Source organism: Aquarana catesbeiana, linkage group LG03 (assembly GCF_042186555.1).
Source record: "Aquarana catesbeiana isolate 2022-GZ linkage group LG03, ASM4218655v1, whole genome shotgun sequence".
Taxonomy (NCBI): domain Eukaryota; kingdom Metazoa; phylum Chordata; class Amphibia; order Anura; family Ranidae; genus Aquarana; species Aquarana catesbeiana.
This window is the reverse complement of record NC_133326.1, coordinates 253,359,506-253,382,619: the sequence shown is the minus strand read 5'-3', so window position 1 is coordinate 253,382,619 and position 23,114 is coordinate 253,359,506. Positions and strand designations below refer to the sequence as shown.

Below are 23,114 nucleotides of genomic sequence, written 5' to 3'. Positions count from 1 at the left end.
TCGCGTGTTCGAACAAACTTTTTTTCCTGTTCGCATGTTCTGGTGCGAACCGAACAGGGGGGTGTTCGGCTCATCCCTAGTCACTGCTATCTGCATGTCTTTAAAAGACTGTTTGAACACTGGAAGTCACAGATTGCATGATATTGGTGTGGATTGCATTGCACCATTGTCACACCTTGAACTTGACCCGGCGGGGACGCGCTGTTTCTCTGCCCGGGGTTCTCAGCTCTAATAGCAGTGCAGCCATTGGCTCCCACTGGTGTCAATCAAATCCAATGACGTGGGCACTGGGGAGCGGGGCCGAGTTATACATTCGGTGGCTATGGACACTGAATGCTTGACTCAGGAGCGCGCCCGCAAGGTAACCCCCTCGGGAGATCGCTTCTCCTAGGGGGTTATCTGAAGTGGGGAGGAGCCGCGAGAGTCACCGGAGGCCCCAGAAGACTAGGTTCGGGGCCACTCTGTGCAAAATGAGCTGCACAGTGTAAGTATGATATGTTTGTTATTTAAAAAAAAAAAACCCTTACAATCACTTTAAGTTCAATGAAGTGCATGTCATCTCTTGAACTTCTCTATATTATTTATACCTGACAGGTTTATAGTACTCCCAGAAGACAGCTGTCACTGTATTTCCAGGAGCCCAAATGCTAATCCTCCAGGTCTCAGCATCTTCAACAGTAAATATTAAAACAGTGGTTTTAATATTTAGGTGTATAGTGCAGTGTGTTAATATTGCTCTTGAATCTTTTATGTTTATTTCTAAACTAATAAAGATTTTGTTGATTTGATACATATGTATAACTTTTCTACAATTGAAGCCACGAGACTCACTAAAAGTACCCACTTTTTGAACTCTGGCGTCTGTCCAGTGTTCACCTATGCTATTGAAGGAATGTTGCAGTACAGGATTTTTACAAAAATGCTCAGTTGCTAAGTATAACAATATCTAGACACTATCTAGCCATCTCAACCAGAGTGTATATTTTTTCTGTGGTCACAGATTTGGGTAGTAGGATGAATTAGTGATTGATGTGGCAATTTGTAATGACAAAAAAGCAGTGGGGCTGTTAAACAAGGGTAGTGGTTTGAAAAAAGATTGGTCAATTGCTCTCCTCAATCCCTTTCTCAGTATAGAGAAATCTGCAAAGTTAAACCTAACCACTGTATTTGCTGCGATTGCTCCAAAACAGTTACCTAATTCTTTAAAATGTTATTTAATTATAAAAAAATCCCCTTAAAATGTAGGAGAAATCAACAATGAGGATTAAAGTAGCAAGATTTAGAATAATATGCAGATTTGGATATTGTGGATACTTATACTATGAAAATGTTTTTAATAAAAGAAAAATGGAAAATTCTTACCTCCCAACGGAGGCCCAATTAATACTGGGCAACATTCCACAATGGTCACAAGTCCAACAGCACTAGAGAATCTTGCTGCTCCAACAAGGTCCATTAGTGTTTCAAAGAGAACACTGCTTACCATACCAAAGGCAAAGCCAAAGAATATTGCGTATATCACCAATCCCATGTAATTGTTAGCAAAGGGGCACAATATATGGCATATACCATTATATAAAATTGCAAAACTGAAAAAATATTGTATCCTTGGACGGACATATTTAGAGTTTGCAACCATTCCCATGCTAGGTCTTGCTACCATGTCTACAAAAGCCAATATGGATAGTAAAAAAGCAGATGAATACTCATCTATTCCCATATGCTTGGCATATGGTGCCAGGAAAACAATTGGGGCAAAGAAGCCCAAGAACATAATGACATTTCCGGATAAATAAATAAGAAATCCCCTGTGTTTAAAAAGTGATAAATCTAAATATTTGTTAATATTCTGACATACTGTCAACTTCTCTGCTTTCTCTGTGACTTTTTGTACAGGTTTAGGTCCAATAGGTCTCATGAGAGACCCAGCCACACAGCAATTTAACAAGAGTCCTCCTAGCACTAAAAAACTCCCTCTCCATCCTAATTTATTGAAAAGAAACTGATTTAGAGGCGCTAAAGTACTTAAAAATACTGGGCTTCCTGCCATGGCCAGTCCATTTGCAATAGGCCGTTTTTTGAAGAAGTATTTCCCAATAATTGTTAAAGAAGGCTGAAGATTAAATGCTAATCCGAAACCTACAACAGAAAAAAAAAAAAAACCTTAGTCAATCGGAATTGCATTATTAACAAATGCAAAGCAATGCCAAGTTACAAGAACAAAGTCAATTTGTTAGTTGTGAATATTGGCTTTTTTTCTAGTTAGAATGGAGGTAGAATGTTATTTCACATTTTCTAAATTATATGTTCGTATTGTTCTCTTCAAAGTTTGGTTATCAATAGTAAAGTATTTTTGGTATTTAAGTTGTAATTATTGCACATTACTTTGACCATTATTTTTGTTCAACATGTTCAAAATTACATTATTTTAAAGTGCAGATGCATTTTACTATTTCATATACATATGCAAAAAATATATGATCCTTATCCCTAAAACTTATCACCTTCACAATAGTTAACCTGTCTTTCCCACTTATCTACCCTTACAATTTAAATTGCGTTTTAGGATAATCCATAAAACTGAAAGATTGTCCTTACCCACCCTGAAAAAGAACACCTAATCTGCCCTAACACTTATCAACAGATTAAACAAAATATTATTTCTAATTATCAACTAAAAAAATACTCCTAAAGCGTAATATACAGTTGTGCTCATAAGTTTATATACGCTGGCAGAATTTATGATTTCTTGTCCATTTTTTCAGAGAATATGAATGATAACACAAAAACGTTTCTTTCACACATGGTTAGTGTTTGGCTGAAGCCATTTATTATCAATCAACTGTGTTTACTCTTTTTAAATTATAATTTCAACAGAAACTACCCAAATGACCCTGATCAAAAGTTTACATACCCTGGTGATTTTGGCCTGATAACATGCACACAAGTTGACACAAAGGGGTCTGAATGGCTATTAAAGGTAACTATCCTCATCTGTGATCTGTTTGCTTGTAATTAGTGTGTGTGTATATAAAAGGTCAATGAGTTTCTGGACTCTTGACAGATCCTTGCATTTTTCATCCAGTGCTGCACTGGAATTGTCAAAGGATCTGCGGGAAAAGGTAGTTGAACTGTAAAAAACAGGAAAGCAATATTAAAAAATATCCAAGGAATTGAGATTGCCAATCAGCAGTGTTCAAACTCTAATCAAAAAGTGGAAAATGAGAGGTTCTGTTGAAACCAAACCACGGTCAGGTAGACCAACTAAAATTTCAGCCACAACTGCCAGGAAAATTGTTCAGGATGCAAAGAAAAACCCACAAATAACTTCAGGTGAAATACAGGATTCTCTGAAAACATGTGGTGTGGCTGTTTCAAGATGCACAATAAGGAGGCACTTGAAGAAAGATGGGCTGCATGGTCAAGTCGCCAGAAGAAAGCCATTACTACGCAAATGCCATAAAGTATCCCGCTTATAATATGCCAAACAGCACAGAGACAAGCCTCAAACCCTCTGGCACAAAGTCTTTTGGAGTGAGACCAAAATGTAGCTTTTTGGCCACAACCATAAACGCTACATTTGGAGAGGAGTTAACAAGGCCTATGATGAAAAATACACCATTCCTACTGTGAAACATGGAGGTGGATCACTGATGTTTTGGGGATGTGTGAGCTACAAAGGCACAGGAAATTTGGTCAAAATTGAGGGCAAGATGGATGCAGTATGTTATCAAAAAATACTGGAGGAACATTTACATTCATCAGCCAGGAAGCTGCGCATTGGATGTACTTGGACATTCCAACATGACTTTGATCCAAAATACAAGTTGATCTGTCATTGGCTACAGCAGAATAAAGTGAAGGTTCTGGAGGTGCCATCTCAGTCCCCTGACCTCAATATCATTGAGCCACTCTGGGGAGATCTCAAACGGGCAGTTCATGCAAGACAGCCCAAGAATTTACAGAAACTTTGCCAAGAGGAATAAGCAGCTTTACCATGTGAGAAGATAAAGAGCCTCATCCACAAATACCACAAAAGACTTCAAGATGTCATTGATGTTAAAGGGGGGAATACACGGTATTAAGAACTGGGGTATATAAACTTTTGATCAGGGTCATTTGGGTAGTTTCTGTTGCCATTATGATTTAAAAAGAGTAAACACAGTTGATTGATAATAAATGGCTTTAGCCAAACACTAACCATGGGTGAAAGAGAGGTTTTTGTGTTATCATTCATATTCTCTGAAAAATGGCCAAGAAATCATACATTCTGCCAGGGTATATAAACTTATGAGCACAACTGTAAAATTTTAACACTAAAATGTACCCTCTAATCCTGAGCCTGACATTGCTAGTTAAAGAACCCAATTGCACAAAAAAATCTATTTTATATATTCAGTAAATATATATATATATATATATATATATATATATATATATATATATATATATATATATATATATATATATATATATTTTTTTTTTTTATTATTAAAAATTTTATATATATGTGTGTGTATATATATATATATATATATATATATATATTATAAATTATGTATAAATATAAAAATATAAATATAAGCTGAGTGACTATAAATAAATATAAATAAATATATATATTACAGTGACAGTGTGACAGTTAGGCCTCGCTCCTACTTAAAGAGGTTTAGACTAAGAAAAAAAAAAAAACTAAAAAAAACCCCCAAATCTGTAAGAAAAGGCACAATGAGCTAGTGTGCATCACATACTAGCTCATTATAAAATACATAACTTAGAACGAAGCCTTCCAGCGGCGCGCGCACACCGCTGAAAAGGCTGACATGTTTTCCGGAGTTACTTCGGGGTTTGCGGGGCTCCAGTGCTGTGAGTGTCTGGAGCCGTGATGATGTCACTCCAGCACATGTGTGGCGTAGCTGCTATTCATGGCACAGGGCTCAGAAGGAACAGTACCCATGGCCGTTCCTTTAGGAGATATTTAGGAGATATTTACACTACCTATAGGTAAGCCTTTTTAAAGGCTTACCTATAGGTAAGTGTCAGCAGAGGAAGTTTAACTGTGTAGAAAACTCCTGCGCTGTCAGAGGAATCCTATACTAAGGGGACACTGCTGCAACACACAAGGCTGCTCCAAAACAGACAAAATAATAATAGACTAAAAGAGTGGTGGCTGCGCTGTGATGAGAAGGGAAGGAGAAGGGGTGGGGGTGGGGGGTGGGAGGGGTGGGGGCTATACTAAATAGATAACAAATAGATAACAAATGACCTAAAATATAAATAATATAAAAGCGTGCTCACAAATGTATAAATATACACACAAACAAACAACCCTAGATGATGTATGCAAAATCTTGTGATCAAACCAAAATGAAAAATAAAAATAAGCTGGGAGTGTATACCAGCAAAGAATGTGCAGGGGTATGTGAGTCTGCTAAAGAGGAAACATAAATCCGAAATCTATCATAATATCATAAAAAAGTTCACCAATGACATTACTAAAGCCATGTATATATAAATAAAATAAAATAATCAACTGCTAATATATGTATACACGTGATTGATAGAAAAAAATAAATCCAGAATAAATATACATAAGTGTCCATAAAAAATCCCAGTGATTGATGTTGGTGTCCCGCTCACACTTGGCGAAAAGATAGAAAAGATAAAAATAATATTAACAAAATGACGACAGTCCCACCACCAGATGTGCCAATCCTGGGTATATAAAAGATATTGATGAATCGGGGGGGGAAGGAAGAAACCAGTGTGCTGACAGGTGGGGGCACCTTCGTGTTCCCAGGCCCCTTACCTTACAGCTGTAAGGTATACAGCATATGCAGAGGAGACCCCCCAGACGGGGAAGTCCAACGGTACAGCAGGTGGCGTTGATTGAGAATGCCGTATGTCATATGTGGAAAACAAAGAACAAGTGGTATATGGTATGATACCGTTTGAAGTAGAGACACAGGTGGGGGAAAGGGGAGGGAGGGAGGGGGGGGGAGGGGGGGGTTGCACTCACTTTTAAGACAATGAGCGCACGCCTCAACCCACGAGCGCTGAGCTCGTATAGTCCCAGACTCTGAATCTTCTGAGGAACTCTCCCCGCTTCCAATTTCACCACCCGTTATGCAGAGTTGTTTAGTGCGGTATATAAAAAACAGAAACCGCACATAGCATAATCCCGTATGTCTTATAGTTTATTGAAACATTCATATAGATTCGTACACTTACATTTAAAAACAGCTGGGGGGTAAAACATCCACGAGCGCCGAGCTCGTCACATCCAGCTAGTGAGTGGCAGCGTCCCGTGCTCCTGAGGATCTCTGAAGAAGTCACGTGACGTGACGATACGCGTCAGGAGCACGGGACGCTGCCACTCACTAGCTGGATGTGACGAGCTCGGCGCTCGTGGATGTTTTACCCACCAGCTGTTTTTAAATGTAAGTGTACGAATCTATATGAATGTTTCAATAAACTATAAGACATACGGGATTATGCTATGTGCGGTTTCTGTTTTTTATATACCGCACTAAACAACTCTGCATAACGGGTGGTGAAATTGGAAGCGGGGAGAGTTCCTCAGAAGATTCAGAGTCTGGGACTATACGAACTCGGCGCTCGTGGGTTGAGGCGTGCGCTCATTGTCTTAAAAGTGAGTGCAACCCCCCCCCTCCCCCCCCCCTCCCTCCCTCCCCTTTCCCCACCTGTGTCTCTACTTCAAACGGTATCATACCATATACCACTTGCTCTTTGTTTTCCACATATGACATACGGCATTCTCAATCAACGCCACCTGCTGTACCGTTGGACTTCCCCGTCTGGGGGGTCTCCTCTGCATATGCTGTATACCTTACAGCTGTAAGGTAAGGGGCCTGGGAACACGAAGGTGCCCCCACCTGTCAGCACACTGGTTTCTTCCTTCCCCCCCCGATTCATCAATATCTTTTATATACCCAGGATTGGCACATCTGGTGGTGGGACTGTCGTCATTTTGTTAATATTATTTTTATCTTTTCTATCTTTTCGCCAAGTGTGAGCGGGACACCAACATCAATCACTGGGATTTTTTATGGACACTTATGTATATTTATTCTGGATTTATTTTTTTCTATCAATCATGTGTATACATATATTAGCAGTTGATTATTTTATTTTATTTATATATACATGGCTTTAGTAATGTCATTGGTGAACTTTTTTATGATATTATGATAGATTTCGGATTTATGTTTCCTCTTTAGCAGACTCACATACCCCTGCACATTCTTTGCTGGTATACACTCCCAGCTTATTTTTATTTTTATTTTTCATTTTGGTTTGATCACAAGATTTTGCATACATCATCTAGGGTTGTTTGTTTGTGTGTATATTTATACATTTGTGAGCACGCTTTTATATTATTTATATTTTAGGTCATTTGTTATCTATTTGTTATCTATTTAGTATAGTCCCCACCCCTCCCACCCCCCCACCCCCACCCCTTCTCCTTCCCTTCTCATCACAGCGCAGCCACCACTCTTTTAGTCTAGCAGAGGAAGTTTACTTCCTCTTTAAGCGTAGACACTTGTGAGGGCTATGTTTTGCCTACATATGCGTGAAGGCATTCCTATTCATATCAATTGGGATGCAATGGCTACATGGACACAACTGCAGCACTCTCTCAAGTTTCGTTAGAAAGAGAGAGCTCTTTCTTTAGGAGTGGAAGTATTTCAAAATCTCTTCAAAAAGGACACTGGAAGATACTACTAAAAAAAAATATAGACACTAAATAGATATAGATATTTACTAAAGGCAAATAGACTGTTCACTTTGCAAGGGGAGTTGCACTTTGCAATGAAAAGAGCTTAGTGAATGAGGTGAAGCTCTGCTGATTTTCATCATCCAAACATGCGCAAGCAAAAATGCAGTTTTTTTCCTTGCACATGATCAGGTATTCTTTGCAAAGTGATTTTTTTACCACATTCATTCTGGGGCAAGTTCCCTTGTAAAGTGCAATTTTTTCTCAAAGTTAACAGCCCTACTTGCCTTTAGCAAATCAACCTCTCATCTTTGTTAGAAATATGCAAAAACATAATAAAAGTTATGGTTTTTATGATATAATCTGGAGTGTGTTCACTTATGATTTTGTGGGACTTTAAAATTCTCAGTGTTTACAGACAGTCTAGTCTTATATATTTTCTGACATGGTGTCTTGACTAATTTTAGAGACTAGTTGCAGTATTTTCAGACTTTAATATTTTTAGTTAGCCACTGAAAGGTATCATTGTGAAAATGATATCTGTCTTCTAGACCTGTGTATGAATACTTGCAGGCATTTTTTGATCATGTCTTAATTTAATTACTCTAAACAGAAAAAGTTTATTGAATGCCTAATAGTGTTGTATTTACAAGCTAACTATACATTTTAGAAACAATAAAGCAAAACATTCTGTCAGTACCAGTGTTAGTTGTTGTACTTTAGTAGTAATAGTAGTAATAGTAGCAGTAGTAAAAGTATGAGCAGTAGTAGCAGCAGCGGCGGCAAGAGAAGCACTAGAAAATTAGTAGTATATTAGCACTTACCACCAATGACTCCAATGCAAATGTATAACTGAAGGACACTGGTGCAGAATGAAGCAGCAATCATTCCCAAGGAGCATAGTAATCCTCCTGCCATTACGACTGGACGACTCCCATATTTATTTACCAGAATACTGCTTATTGGGCCTGTAACAAAAACAAATAATGTCATGTAATTATTAAATCAAGAATATTTGTGCTTCATCACCCATTATTTTTGCTCAAAGCTATCCATGCTTGTAACCTTTCTACCCCTTTAAATGCTAAATTCACCTTTTGTACCATGTTACATATTACATCTGTATTTAGGGTGTAACGTGTAACATGGCGCAAAGCAGGGAATAAAATCCATTACTTGCCTAAGTAAAAGCACCACACACAGCACAACCAAGTGCTGTGCATTAGTACAGTGGCATATTTTTAGCACTGATCACTGTATTAGTGTCACTGGTTCCCAAAAAGTGTCAAAAGTGTCAGTTAGTGTCAGATTGTCCGCCGCAATATCGCAGTCCCGCTATAAGTTGCCGATCGCCACAAATACAAGAAAATAAATAAATAAATAATTCCAGTATATATACCAAAGTTTATAAATGCTATAACTTTGCACAAACCAATCAATATACGCTTATTGGGGTTTTTTTTTTACCAAAAATATGTATCAGAATATGAATTCATAAAGGCCTAAATTCATAAAGAAATTAGATTTTTTACATTTTTTATTGGATATGTTTTATAGCAGAAAGTAAAAAATATTCTTTTTTTTCCCCAAATTGTCTGTCTTTTTTAGTTTATAGCTCAAAAAATAAAAAATGCACAGGATGCAAAGATATTCATATAATTCATCCTAGGTTTTCAAATTGGGCCCCAGTGGCAGCCGTGGCTTTCTCCTGTCTGTACCCCTGATGGCGATTCTTTTCTGAAACACATCGGGTAACAGAAGATGCTATATCATGCTGGAGAACAATGACTAATCAGTTGTACTTATGCCTTTTCTATTTTTTATAAATGCTACTTGTCAATGTGCCATTTAAAGTCCCACTTAGGGAAAATACCTTGGTTCTTAAACTATAGACTGAGATGTGGCACATACCCACAGGACATGTCCATCCATTTTTCTCTAAAAAAAAAAGAAAAACATTATAAACACCTTTTTCGCCCTTATTTATAAGTGATCGTATCCCATCTGTTTTCAGCTGCATAGGAGCAGAGGGAGGAGGAACAGCAGTATACTGAGCTTCCCAGTGAAAGGCTGTCCAAGTAGGCCATGTCAGGACAAGTCTGATAAATGGAGGAGAGCACACTGACCTCGGTGTGTTCTCCTGCTTAATGTGGTCAGTTTTTAATAGGAAAGCTGAGTGACTGGCAGGAACACCAGAGATTTCACACAAAGGAAGCAATACAAAGAGAACAGGGTACTTTTTCATACAAGTACAAGGTACAGCAGGTACATATCAGGAATATACAATGTTGTGTTTACATAATAAATTAGGTGAATCTATTTTGACTTCTTTTAGCCAATCATGTGCATGAAAAATGCAAAGGAGCAGCCTACTTGCTTTTAGTAAATCAACTAAAATGATTCAAGCATAATAAACCAATACATCAACATGCCAGCTAAGGAACCAACAATTTCCACGTGAAATATCAGCAGTTGTAGCCTCATATTTCTGTCATGATGGGTTTGTTATTCCTGTTGTGATGGGTTTCTGCAGTGATGATCTATAATATGGTACTCAAACTCCAATAAATACAGGCGATACTAGAAAAATTTGAATATCGTGTAAAAGTTCATTTATTTCACTAATGCAACTTAAAAGGTTAAACTAATATATGAGATAGACTCATTACATGGAAAGCAAGATAGTTCAAGCCGTGATTTGTCATAATTGTGACGATTATGGCTTACAGCTCATGAAAACCCCAAATCCACAATCTCAGAAAATTAAAATATTACATGCAATCAATAAAATAAGGATTGTACATAGAACAATATCGGACCTCTGAAAAGTATAAGCATGCATATGTACTCAGTATTTGGTTTGGGACTCTTTTGAAGCAATTACTGCCTCAATGCGGCATGGAAGCTATCAGCCTGTGGCACTGCTGAGGTGTTATGGAAGACCAGGATGCTTCAATAGCGGTCTTCAGCTCTTCTGTATTGTTCGGTCTCATGTCTCTCATCTTTCTCTTGGCAATGCCCCATAGATTCAGGTCAAACGAGTTTGCTGGCAAATCAAGCACAATAATCCCACGGTCATTGAACCAGATTTTGGTGCTTTTGGCAGTGTGGGCAGGTGCCAAGTCCTGCTGGAAAATGAAGTCAGCATCCCCATAGAGCTCATCTGCGGAAGGAAGCATGAAGTGCTCCAAAATCTCTTGGTAGACGGCTGCGTTGACCCTAGACTTAATGAAGCACAGTGGACCAACACCAGCAGATGACATGGCTTCCCAAATCAATACAGACTGTGGAAACGTAACACTGGACTTCAAGCATCTTGTAGTGTGTGCCTCTCCATTCTTCCTCCATACTGTGGGTCTTTGGTTTCCAAATGAGATGCAAAATTTGCTCTCATCAGAAAAGAGGACTTTGGACCACTGAGCAACAGACCAGGTCTGTTCTTCTTTAGCCCAGGTAAGATGCTTCTGACGTTGTTTGTTGTTCATGAGCGGCTTGACAAGAGGAATACGACATTTGAAGCCCATGTCCAGGATCCGTCTGTGTGTGTTGGCTCTTGATGCACTGACTCCAACCTCAGTCCACTCCTTGTGAAAGTCCCCAACACTTTTGAATGGCCTTTTCCTGACAATCCTCTCCAGGCTGCAGTCATCCCTGCTGCTTGTGCACACTTTTCCCTTCCACATAACTTTCTATTAATGTGCTTTGATACAGCACTTTGGGAACATCCAACTTCTTTTGCAATTACCTTTTGAGGCTTTCCCTCCTTATGGAGGGTGTCAATGATGGTTTTCTGTATAACTGGCAGGTCAGCAGTCTTTTCCATGATTATGATTCCTACTGAACCAAACTGAGAGACAATTTAAAGGCTCAGGAACCCTTTGCTGGTGTTATGGCTCAATTTGCTGATTAGACTGGGACACTTTGAGCCTAGAATATTGCACCTTTTCACAATATTCTAATTTTCTGAGATTGTGAATTTGGGGTTTTTCATGAGCTGTAAGCCATAATTATCACAATTATGACAAATCATGGCTTGAACTATCTTGCTTTGCTTGTAATGAGTCTATCTCATATATTAGTTTCACCTTTTAAGTTGCATTAGTGAAATAATAACTTTTGCACAATATTCTAATTTTCTAAAATCACCTGTATTAGTGTTCATCGAGTATATAGCACAGATTTGGAATCAGCTAATTTGAACATAGATAGGTGGGAGGCTTTTTCTTGCTATGTCAAACTGGTATTTGGATAAACTTTATTATGTTATATGCTTGATCTTCTTGCCATCTAAACAAAACTATGGGGGTTATTTACAAAAGGCAAATCCACTTTGCACTACAAGTGCATTTAGAAGTGCAGTCACTGTAGAGCTGAGGGGGACATGCAAGGAAAATAAAAAACAGCATTTTAGCTTGCACATGATTGAATGAAAAAATCAGCAGAGCTTCCCCTCATTTCAGATCTTCCCCTCAGATCTACAGCGACTGCACTTCCAAGTGCACTTGTAGTGCAAAGTGAATTTGCCTTTCGTAAATAACCCCTTATGTTCTATAAAGAAAGAGATTTAGGAGGAATTGTCTACTTAATGACTAATAAGATTAGGAAGACTTTACCTGGCATGTTTCAAAACTATATATACACTCTGGATTCATTTCTGCCAGCATTTTAATGATCTGTTTCACAATGTAGATATATATATAGAGAACGCTAGAATTGTATGTATATTTTGGGGGATTGGGAATATTTTGTAATATATATACTTTAGGAGTGTCATATACATTGTGATCTTTTAACGTCATGTTATGTAATGTTGTGTCTTTTTCTAAAAAAATTCAATAAAAATATTTTAAACACAATGTAAATTAGTAACATTTTTGCACAGTAGACACTGACAATAGGTTCTCTTCACAAGAGAAGAGAATACAATGAAACTATACAAAACCTGACAAGTATTACACTCTAAATGTTTCAAATATTTTATTAATGCAGTTAGTGGACAGCTTTGCATCTTAAGGAAAAAAATCCATACATGCTGCTAAAGGAGTAATTGCAAAAGTACATATAAAACACACCTTTTATAGTACAGAGATGCATGTCCACCTTTTACTTTGAAATTGCAGGGGTTTTAAAAGATGTAATCATCATGGGTTTGCTATGATCACAGCCTGGATAAATAGGGAAATATTATCAAAGGTGGGTTGGGAAAGAAGGGAATTTTACTCCTCATATCATCTTGCCATATAAACATCTGTAGTATATTGTATCTCACAGTTATATTAACTTTAGGTTGATATGCTACAGAATTTTCATCATGTTACTTATTGTTAGTATCTGCAATTATCTGATCCTTGAAGCACACATAGGTGGTCAATCTACCACTGGGGTGGGCAAACTTTGAGAGGTGGAATTCTACTTGAACAATGTGGAAAAGATCAAAGATCACCGGGGTCTGGCACCTTTTTATTTATTTATTTTTAGAAAAAGGAATTATCTAGCAAGCCCCCAATAAAAAGTAAGGACAACATGAAGAAAACTGAGAAAAATCAAATTAAAAAGTGTCACTTTAGAAATATAAAAGTAGCCTACCGTAAAAGTTAGTTCAGTGAGAAACTCTGCATTCAATTCACAATTTTTTCATGTTTTGAGTTTAATTGATCACCCCCACAGTCTGATGCAGGAGTCCTTCATGGAGGCAGAACAAGTGGTACTGCAGACAAACTTTCTGGTACAATATTTTTTATTGAAAAAAGTTATCAAGAAGATATACAGTATGAATAATTCCCACACATAGGGAAATGAACAGAAGAACATTAGAAAAATTGCATCAATGATAAATAAGATTCAAGAGTATATGAAATTATAAAACAAGGACACATGGCCGGCTAAGATAGGGGTCAACACTAGGTGTCTGGGTCCTAAGACCCAGGGGTTACAGGGAGGGGGAGGACATGATCAGACCCCACCAACTCCAAGTGGAATGGGAACAACCTAAATATATGTGAGGGGGGAGGTGGAGAGGGTAATGGAGGGCAAAAAAAGAAAAAAGGGGGGAGAAGAAGAAAAGACAGCACTGGAGCCAGGAAGAGGAGAGCAAGAAGAATGAAAAAAGGGGAAGAAGTAACAGTTTTCTGTGGGCTGAAGAGCAGACTTGAGTTAGCCAGGGGTACCCAAACTAATAGGGTGCAGAGTCGGAAGGGCATATGACCACCACGGGGCCCACACCTTAAGAAATTTCATGTGCGAGTTGTTGAGGATACTGGTCATCTTTTTGTTAATCATTAGGGTTGTCAAGATGCTCTTCACTTCCACAAATGGGACTGTGGGTTTTTTCTAGGCTTTTTCACATTTGGTGGCTATGAAGAGATAAGTGGGCAATGTTTTGTGATAGGAGAAGAGGCCCAGGATTCTGGTAGTGGAGAAGTGCCAGCTTAGCATCTTTAGTAATGGATACGTAAAGTGTAAACAAAAGGCAAGAAACCGTCGAACAGAACCCCACCAGGCGAGGGCACGACCACCAAATATGGATCTCGTCTCCATGTTGACCACAGCCCCAGAAGCATCTATCACTATATGACAGGGTCGAGTTGCTGAAATCTTTGCTCCAGTCCCCAGGGTCAATAAAGGGCCATAGATCTCATTCCCATCTGGGAACATATGAATGGGACATGGGGAGCTGCAGCATTTAGAGAGGAATAGACCGTGAAAATGGTGCCAAGGGCACCAAGAGAATGCAAGCAAATATGTTCAAAGGCCATTTCCTGAAATGGATAAGAGGAGTTAGGTATGATAACTTATTTATAGTTTTCTAAAATTATTTTTGGCTTATGGGGTTAAACAGTTTTAAAGGAAACAATAACTAACCTGCTGCCCATTAGCAACCAATCAAGTTCCAACTGTCAAATTGAAATCAAAACATCTAGTTGCCATAAAAAACAAGAAGAGGCAAAAAGCCTCTTTTAGGCTCCCTTTTTAACGACGTCACGTAATGCTCTTTGACTCCAGTCAATTAATTAATTTTAATATATATGTGTCACCAGCGCAAAAAAACTTTTCTTTTTCCCTTTAAAAAACTATTTTGAGTTGCTGCATTCAAAAAAAAAAATTCAGTGAAATGGGATATAACTATAATTTGTGTGTGTGAGTGCGCTACTCTTTTGCCATACACCACTGATGTTCATACATCACTTTCATGTCAATTGTACAATCAATGAATTAATACAGACTCCCTCATACCCCCTTAAAATTATATGTGTTTACCACGTATATATCCCCCCACTATCAAAACATATTTATAAATCATCAATATCCACCAATCTGCAAGTAAAAATTACTAACAAAAAAGAATTAACATAAAGTCCATGTGCCAAAGTGCAAATACGTCAATAAATGCTGTATATTCAGCCTTTAGGTACCGCTGTGTATCATCTGTGATTCATCGTGACTTTTGCGGCCACTCACCAGATACTTCTTGTATAATAAGCCTTCGGTTCATTAATAGGGATAACCACTCCACCTGTTTGTACTTTTCCACACCTGCTATGCCTGAGCTTTGGTGTTCCTCATGCAAAATATATGGACAAAGATCATTGCGCAGTGTGTTTAAAACTCATTTATTATCACTGAGTGGTGTATGGCAAAAGAGTAGCGCACTCACACACACAAATTATAATTAATTAATTTTGGCCATTTTTAAGGCTAATAGGCAAGAGATTGTCAAAAAAGGGCATTAGGAGCTGGGCAGTGCCATAGCAAACATGTACCAATGCCAAAAACATTTTAAAAATTTTGTACGGTGGGGTGAGGGTCTTCCTTTTATTGAGAGTTTGAGGGTGATAGGAAAACACCAATCTTTTCAATTACATGCTTGAAAAATATCTGTATGTGGCAATTTAGCCAGTGGCAAAATAGTTTTATAACAGGGATATACAATTAGCGGACCTCCAGCTGTTGGAAAACTACAAGTTCCATCATGTCTCTGCCTCTGGGTGTTATGCTTGTGGCTGTCAGAGTCTGGCTATGCCTCATGGGACTTGAAGTTCTGCAACAGCTGGAGGTCCGCTAATTGCATATCCCTGTTTTATAATAAAGTTTGTGAGTTCCTCTTTTCAAAGTACTTAACTGTATTGTCCTAAAATGTGAAAAAAGTCAAAATAGAGAGCCGAAAAAAAACTTTAAAACCATAACCCTACATTCCCCTCGAACCCACTTTTATATATTTAAAAAATAGACCTCAGTTATGAGTTTGATAGAAAACTGGATCTCATCAGGACATTATGTAAGCACATAAATACATAGATAATTGAAAGAGACAAGGCAGGTTTTGTCTCTTAACAAAATTAGAGTGTATTATCTGAGAGACAATAGCCATTAATATTATTCAATATCTAGACATTATTTAAGCAGCTTGGTTACATATAAAAGGGAGGGGTGAGGCAGATTTTATCCTGAAATAAACAATTAGCTTGTATTGTTCAGAGATAATTACAACACATATTGACTGGACAGTATGTACAGACATGGACCCTTATAGCTTTTTTAAACAATGCTTCATTCCTCCTAAAAAGTGATGAAAGGAAAATTGATTGTTCATGTATAACTGCATTCTTTTGGTATGCCATAGACATAAAGTAAAGGAAGGAAAGTATATAAAAGTGATACTTTGCTGCTTATTCTACAGAGATGTTCTAAAATGGCCTGAGCAACCCTAGAAAAGATTATACAATATCTGTTTGGTATCGTTGTATGCACCCTAAACATGTACCAGAGAAAGCAAAGGAAGGAGTTGCTGTCTGCGAAGATCAGAAAGCAAGTAAAGATCGTTCTCAAACAGCTTGATGTACCTGTGACTATAGTTACAAATAATATTAAAACAATTTAACATCCATGGGAGTGTAGCCAATCATCACCCTGGATTTGAGAAAAGGAAAACTGACCTCAGATTGAAAGAAGAATATTGCAAAAGGTAGGCAAAGAGCCAGGGAAGACTTCTAAAGACATACAAATTGAACTCTCAAGGTAATCAGTGTCTGAACATATCATCCATCACTTTTCAAGTGATGTGGGGCTCAAAGAAAGAAGACCCAGGAGAACTGAACTGTTAAAAGGAAAAATATATAAAAAGACAAATTCTAATTTGCTAAAAATGCATATTGACAAGCCACAATACTTCCTGGATAAAAAAAAAACTAACATTTTCAAAGATAAAACATTTTAATTCCTGTAAAACATTGAGGAAACTCAGTTATGTTTCAGGGCTACCTTGCTATGCCTATATGGCTATATGGGGTGCCATGCCATGAAACATGGCACCCTCAAACTCTTTCTTACCTGAAACAAGACCTCCTGGGAAATAAGGTACTTGACCAGAAATGGCTGTACCACCGGGTTGGTGACATGTAACTGGCAAGGTAACCTTTGTGTTACCTTTAACTGATGAAGGGCAGACAGCAGGTCACTGTCATTCTCACACACAACCCTGCCTGTCACAAGATGACATGGGTCATCCACTACTTAGCCCTGACCCTGGAGAGCTTTCAGAATCTCTGTCCCAGTGTGGCCCCTGCACCTATGCATACCAGTTTAAAAACAGAAAGACAGCAATTGCCTGTGCCCTTGCATACTGTATGCTCTTGGGTGCTTGTGTAGGACTGGTGGTTCTAAGGAGTCAGAGAATTAGGCCATTAATGAGTCAAAAGTTAAGGTAATTGAGAAAGTGGTGGTAAAGGTGCAGGGCAAGGCTTTGTGGTGCAGATTCATGTGTCTCCTCATGCATGTGATACCCCAATGGCTGGTAGTTTTACTATGGCTGACCACAGCCATGTTGTCAGCAGCAGGTGTGTAAAAAAAGGTCCATGTCACTATGTTGCCTTGAGAAATGGACCCTGTAAGGCCCTGAAACATCAGTTTCGTATGCCTTATGATTGGCTGCCTTCACAAAAAACATGTGAAATGCATTTATTTGAAAGCGACTTTGAATATTTACAAGATGGCCCAGACTTCAGTGGCCTATACCCCTGGGGCAGTGCCGTCTAGTGGAATAGGATGAAAGCCTCCTCCAGTCACTGCAAGCTGCCCCAAATCATCCCTTGCTGCTGTTGCTGTGCAGTACCTCTCCCTCAGCTTTCTCTTTTCCAATATCTTCAAGCCTGGTATGATCTGCCACCCCCACCCTCATCATTACTGAAGCCCACTGGGCAGAAACCTGCAGCTGCAAAAACATTGCTGTCTCTTGCTGCTCTCTGCCTTATGTTCACTCCCTGTACAGTTCTGGTGTTTTCTTCCTCATCCTCAGCATCTGAAATGAGGAATTCTTGTGCATTAACAAGATCCTGCACCTGCAGCAAATGACTAATGGTGTTAGAATATAATTACTTTGACTCCTCGATGCCAGTTTACAGGCCTATGGTAGGATTAGTGGTGGAGGAGGAAGAGGAAAAGGAGAAAAAAGAGGACACACATTCAGCAGTTGCAAATACCTGCTTGTTCTGCACCTAGGAGGGGGAAGAAAAGGAGGGACACTACCTCTTCCACATGCTCCAGCTGTAAAGCATGGCCACTCTCAAAAATGAAGGGTAGATGTGCCCTGCCTCTTGATCATGTGGCCTACCACTATTTTGTCCTGCAAGACCTGATCATTCCCTACTACCCCTATGTGCAGAACCTCTCCCTTTTAGGACTGCATGGCATTTTAAATAAAGGGGATTGACTCATTTTAATGACAACTATGGCAATAGGGGAATTAAGGATGTGGTGCTTTGGTGGACTAAAGATGTGATGATTTAGTATACAATGCTTTATTGCACAATAATGGGGGGGGGGGCATAACAAAGTGCACATTATTGCCAGTTCTGAGCCATCTGACCTAAGTTCAAAGGCGGGGAATTGCATTAATCGTAGTTAGGGATGAGCTGAACACCCCCCTGTTCGGTTCGCACCAGAACATGCGAACAGGCAAAAAATTTGTTCGAACACGCGAACACCGTTAAAGTCTATGGGACACGAACATGAATAATCAAAAGTGCTAATTTTAAAGGCTTATATTCAAGTTATTGTCTTAAAAAGTGTTTGGGAACCTGGGTCCTGCCCCAGAGGACATGGATCAATGCAAAAAAAAGTTTTAAAAACGGACGTTTTTTCGGGAGCAGTGATTTTAATAATGCTTAAAGTGAAACAATAAAAGTGTAATATTCCTTTAAATTTCATACTTGGGGGGTGTCTATAGTATGCCTGTGAAGGGGCGCATGTTTCCCGTGTTTAGAACAGTCTGACAGCAAAATGACATTTTAAAGGAAAAAAAGTCATTTAAAACTACTCGCGGCTATTAATGAATTGCCGGTCTGACAATACACATAAAAGTTAATTGATAAAAACGGCATGGGAATTCCCCATAGGGGAACCCTGAACCAAAATTTTTAAAACAATGATGTGGGTGGTCCCCCTAAATTCCATACCAGGCCCTTCAGGTCTGGTATGGATATTAAGGGGAACCCTGGCCAAAATTTTTTTTTAAAATGTTGTGGGGTCCCCCAAAAAATTAAAAAAAAAATGGCATGGGGTCCCCCCAAAAATCCATACCAGACCATTATCCGAGCACGCAACCTGACAGGCCGCAGGAAACAAGGGGGGGACGAGAGAGCGCCCCCCCTCCTGAACCGTACCAGGCCACATGCCCTCAACATTGGGAGGGTGCTTTGGGGTAGCCCCCCAAAACACCTTGTCCCCATGTTGATGAGTAAATGCATATACAAGTGTAGCGCTGTGGATTAAAAAGCTAGTAAAATAATAAAAATAAAGGAAAAACGTCTATGTCAAACAACCGTAGTTGCAAATTATGTTAATCTTCACAGATAAAGAAAATAGACAAAAATAAACAAAATAAAGTCTCTGATGTTTCTTCAGATGTTTTTAAAGGTTTGAAGAGAACTGGTGTTAGTCCAAAGGTATGTATAGTTCCCTATTCACCACGTGGATAATACATGCAAACGAGTGATGAACCCTCCACATAAGGAAAAATGAAGGCTTACCAGAAGGATTGAACTCATAAGAACATATGTTCAATGAGTCAATCAAGCTTGTAACCCCAACGGGTAATCAAAGAGAAGAGCCTTGCGATTGGATGGTGGTAAGGCTTCAGTATATGTCCACACTTCTGACGGAACTCAAGGTAAATGGCAAACCTTCCCACGGGTCATCTCAGATGGATAATCCATATATGAATAAAGAAGGGGAGCCACATAGCATAATACCGTTTGGAAAAACAGATTTATTAAAATAAGTAAACAACTTACATTTCGGTAGTAAGAAAAGCGCTTCAAATTAAAATTATGGCAGGCAGTGGAGTCTCCCGACGCGTTTCGTCTCAAAAAAACAACTACAGACTCTTATAACCAAAGGTTATGATTCTAAGATTCTAAATAAAAAGGAGAAAGCCTTCCTGGTACCCTCTGCACCAAGAATCCCCACCATCTACTATTTGCCAAAAATCCACAAAAACCCGACGTGCCCTCCAGGGAGACCCATCGTGAGTGGTATTAATTCTATCACGTCTAGAATAGGCAAATACATTGATTTTTATTTGCAACCTATTGTTTCAAAGACACCTTCTTTTTTGAAGGATACCAGCTCTACGATTAAACGCTTGGAAGGGATTCAGTTACAGAAAGGTTTCATCATGGCTACAGCGGATGTGGCCTCGTTATACACGTGCATACCACATGAAAGAGGCATAGAGGCTGTCAGACACTTCCTTTACCGGGAGGAATCTCTGGCTTCTTTCCAGTGCGATTATTTGATAGAGTTGCTTGAATTCGCGACCAAACATAATTATTTTTGGTTCGATCAAAGGTTCTATCTGCAACAACGTGGAGTGGCCATGGGAGCGAAATTCGCTCCGAGTCTTGCGAACCTCTTCATGGCCAAATGGGAGGAGGATGTCGTCTATTCCTACGGGACTACCTCACTAGTCCTGTGGGCTAGATACATAGACGACATCCTCCTCCTATGGAGTGGTACTTCAGAATCATTGAAACAATTTTTTGAACACCTTAATAATAATGATAGAGGTATCTCCTTATCTTATGAAGCGAATGAAGATGTGATTCACTTCCTAGATCTAGAAATCAGGATTGTTAACGATCAATTTGAATTTAATACATATTTTAAGCCAACAGATCGAAACAGTTTCATTCCCACAGATAGCTGTCATCACAGATCTTGGCTTAATGCAGTTCCTCGCAGTCAGTTTCTGCGTCTTCGTAGGAACTGTACAAACGTGGAAGTATTTAGAGAACAAGCAAATATTTTAAAACAACGGTTTCTAGACAAAGGGTATGACAATACTACTTTAGAATTGGATCTCCAGAGAGTTATAGATATTGACAGAAATTCCCTGTTCGAAGTCAAACCTGATAGGGAACCAGATTCCACATACAAGTGGGCAATGCTAACTTCATATTCAGTGCAACACAAACAAATTAAAAATATTATGAAAAAGCACTGGGGGGTGTTGAAGCAAGATAATATTTTAGCTAAGATATTACCGGAACAAGCCAAACTAATTTATAAAGGAGCACCATCCCTACGTGGCCTGGTAGCACCCAATGTTACGAACCCTCCAGTTCGCCCCTCTTTTTTCCATAATTTGACTGGATTTTTTCCATGTAAGAAATGTGTTGTATGCCGACATAATACATTAACGGGACGCAAGACCACACATTTTATGTCGACAGTCACAGGGAAAAGGTATACCATCAAACCTTTCTGTACATGTAATTCCAGATATGTAGTATATTTGATTACATGTCCATGTGGCCAACAATATGTTGGCCGCACAACGAGAACTTTTACTAGAAGAGTGGGTGAACATATTGCCCTAATCAAAGGGAGGAAGTTCAAACACAGTGTACCTAGACATTTCAAAGAATTCCATAACGGTAACCCACTAGGCTCACAATTTCTAGTTATCGACCAATATACTCCACCTTGGAGAGGGGGTGCTAAGACCAGGGGCGTCTCCCGCCTAGAGACTTTCTGGATACATGAGCTACAGTCCCTCTCCCCAAGGGGTATGAATATGGAAATTGACATTAATGCATTTATCAATGACTCCTAGTTTTACTTCAGAGTAATCATAAATTTTTGTATACTGGTGTTTAACTGTGAATTTTTTTGAGAATATATCTCGAGTCTATAGAAGCCAAATTTATGTACACATATACACAAAGATTTCACTGATAAGGATGATGTCACTACTAATGATTTTCTACACTTTACATCTAAAAAAATTTTTTTTGAGTCACATCATAACATTCGGAGATGGTATATGGAGATGAAAATCTCCTTACCACCCTTTATATGCACATTTATCTATATTCATTTTTTATTTATTCATTTTTAATTTTTCATTTTTTATTTTTTATTTTTTATTTATATTTTTTTTTTTTTATTTATTTTTTTTTTTTATTAATTTTTATTTTTTATTTTATGTTTTATTTTTATTTTTGATTTTAATTTTATTTTTAATTTTAATTTTATTTTTATTTTTATATTTATTTTTATTTTTTATTTTTATTATTATTTACTTTATTTTTATTTTTATTTTTACTTTTATTCATTTTTTTATTTTATTTTTTTATTTATTTTTATTTTTAATATAGTTTTTAATTTTGTTTTTATTTTTATGATTTATCATTATTAATCTATCACAATATCACTATTCACGGAACACACTAAGAGTCACTATGTCTAAATTTTCCATTATTCATTAAAAGACCATACTCTCTGTGGCGTAGATTTTTATGTTATTGCACATTGTGCTTTTCCACTGTTATTCATATAGAGTTCTTTACTGATGTCACTATGTTGTTGGTTATCAAAACGAGGCTTGACTTATGGTTTATTTTCTGCAGCCCATGTGATAGTGAGTCACATGCTCTCGCCCCGTGTGACGTGGCGATGCACGCCCCACTTAGGCATCAGAACGAGGCTTAAACCGCCATTGACCTATAGCGGTCCAGGCGAAGGGAAGTGACGTGTGTGCGTCCCTCCCGAACGGTTGACGCACATCAGACATCTCGGTCTCCCTATCTCCACTGATAGGTCGATAGGCATCAAAACGAGGCTTGAACCGCTGTTCATCCATAGCGGTCCATGCGAGGGGAAGTGACGCGTGTTCATCCCGTCTGAACGGGTGACGCACGTCCGGTATCTCGTTTCTTTTTCTCCATTACGATATGGAAGAATGGTAATAACAGCTTTTATATTGTAAATATCCTTACTAGGAAGTGGTTCCTATTTCAGTTACATTCCTACTTTGTCCCTACACTCATATTTTGATTACATCTTATAGCAACTTCTCAGTACAATGCTGGAACGCATA

At 38.4% G+C, this 23,114-nt stretch overlaps 1 protein-coding gene across 4 annotated transcripts in view; it reads right to left on the bottom strand.

Moving 5' to 3' along the window:
* Positions 1 to 23,114, bottom strand: part of SLC16A7 (solute carrier family 16 member 7) — a 154,370-nt gene that overhangs the window by 10,444 nt on the left and 120,812 nt on the right. For all 4 annotated transcript variants that reach the window (XM_073619983.1, XM_073619981.1, XM_073619982.1 and 1 more), the window contains exons 3-4: positions 8,563 to 8,706; positions 1,363 to 2,139 (exon numbers count right to left, since the gene is read on the bottom strand). In XM_073619983.1, the coding sequence (XP_073476084.1) occupies positions 1,363 to 2,139; positions 8,563 to 8,706 (921 nt within the window). The remainder of the gene's footprint in view (positions 1 to 1,362; positions 2,140 to 8,562; positions 8,707 to 23,114) is intronic.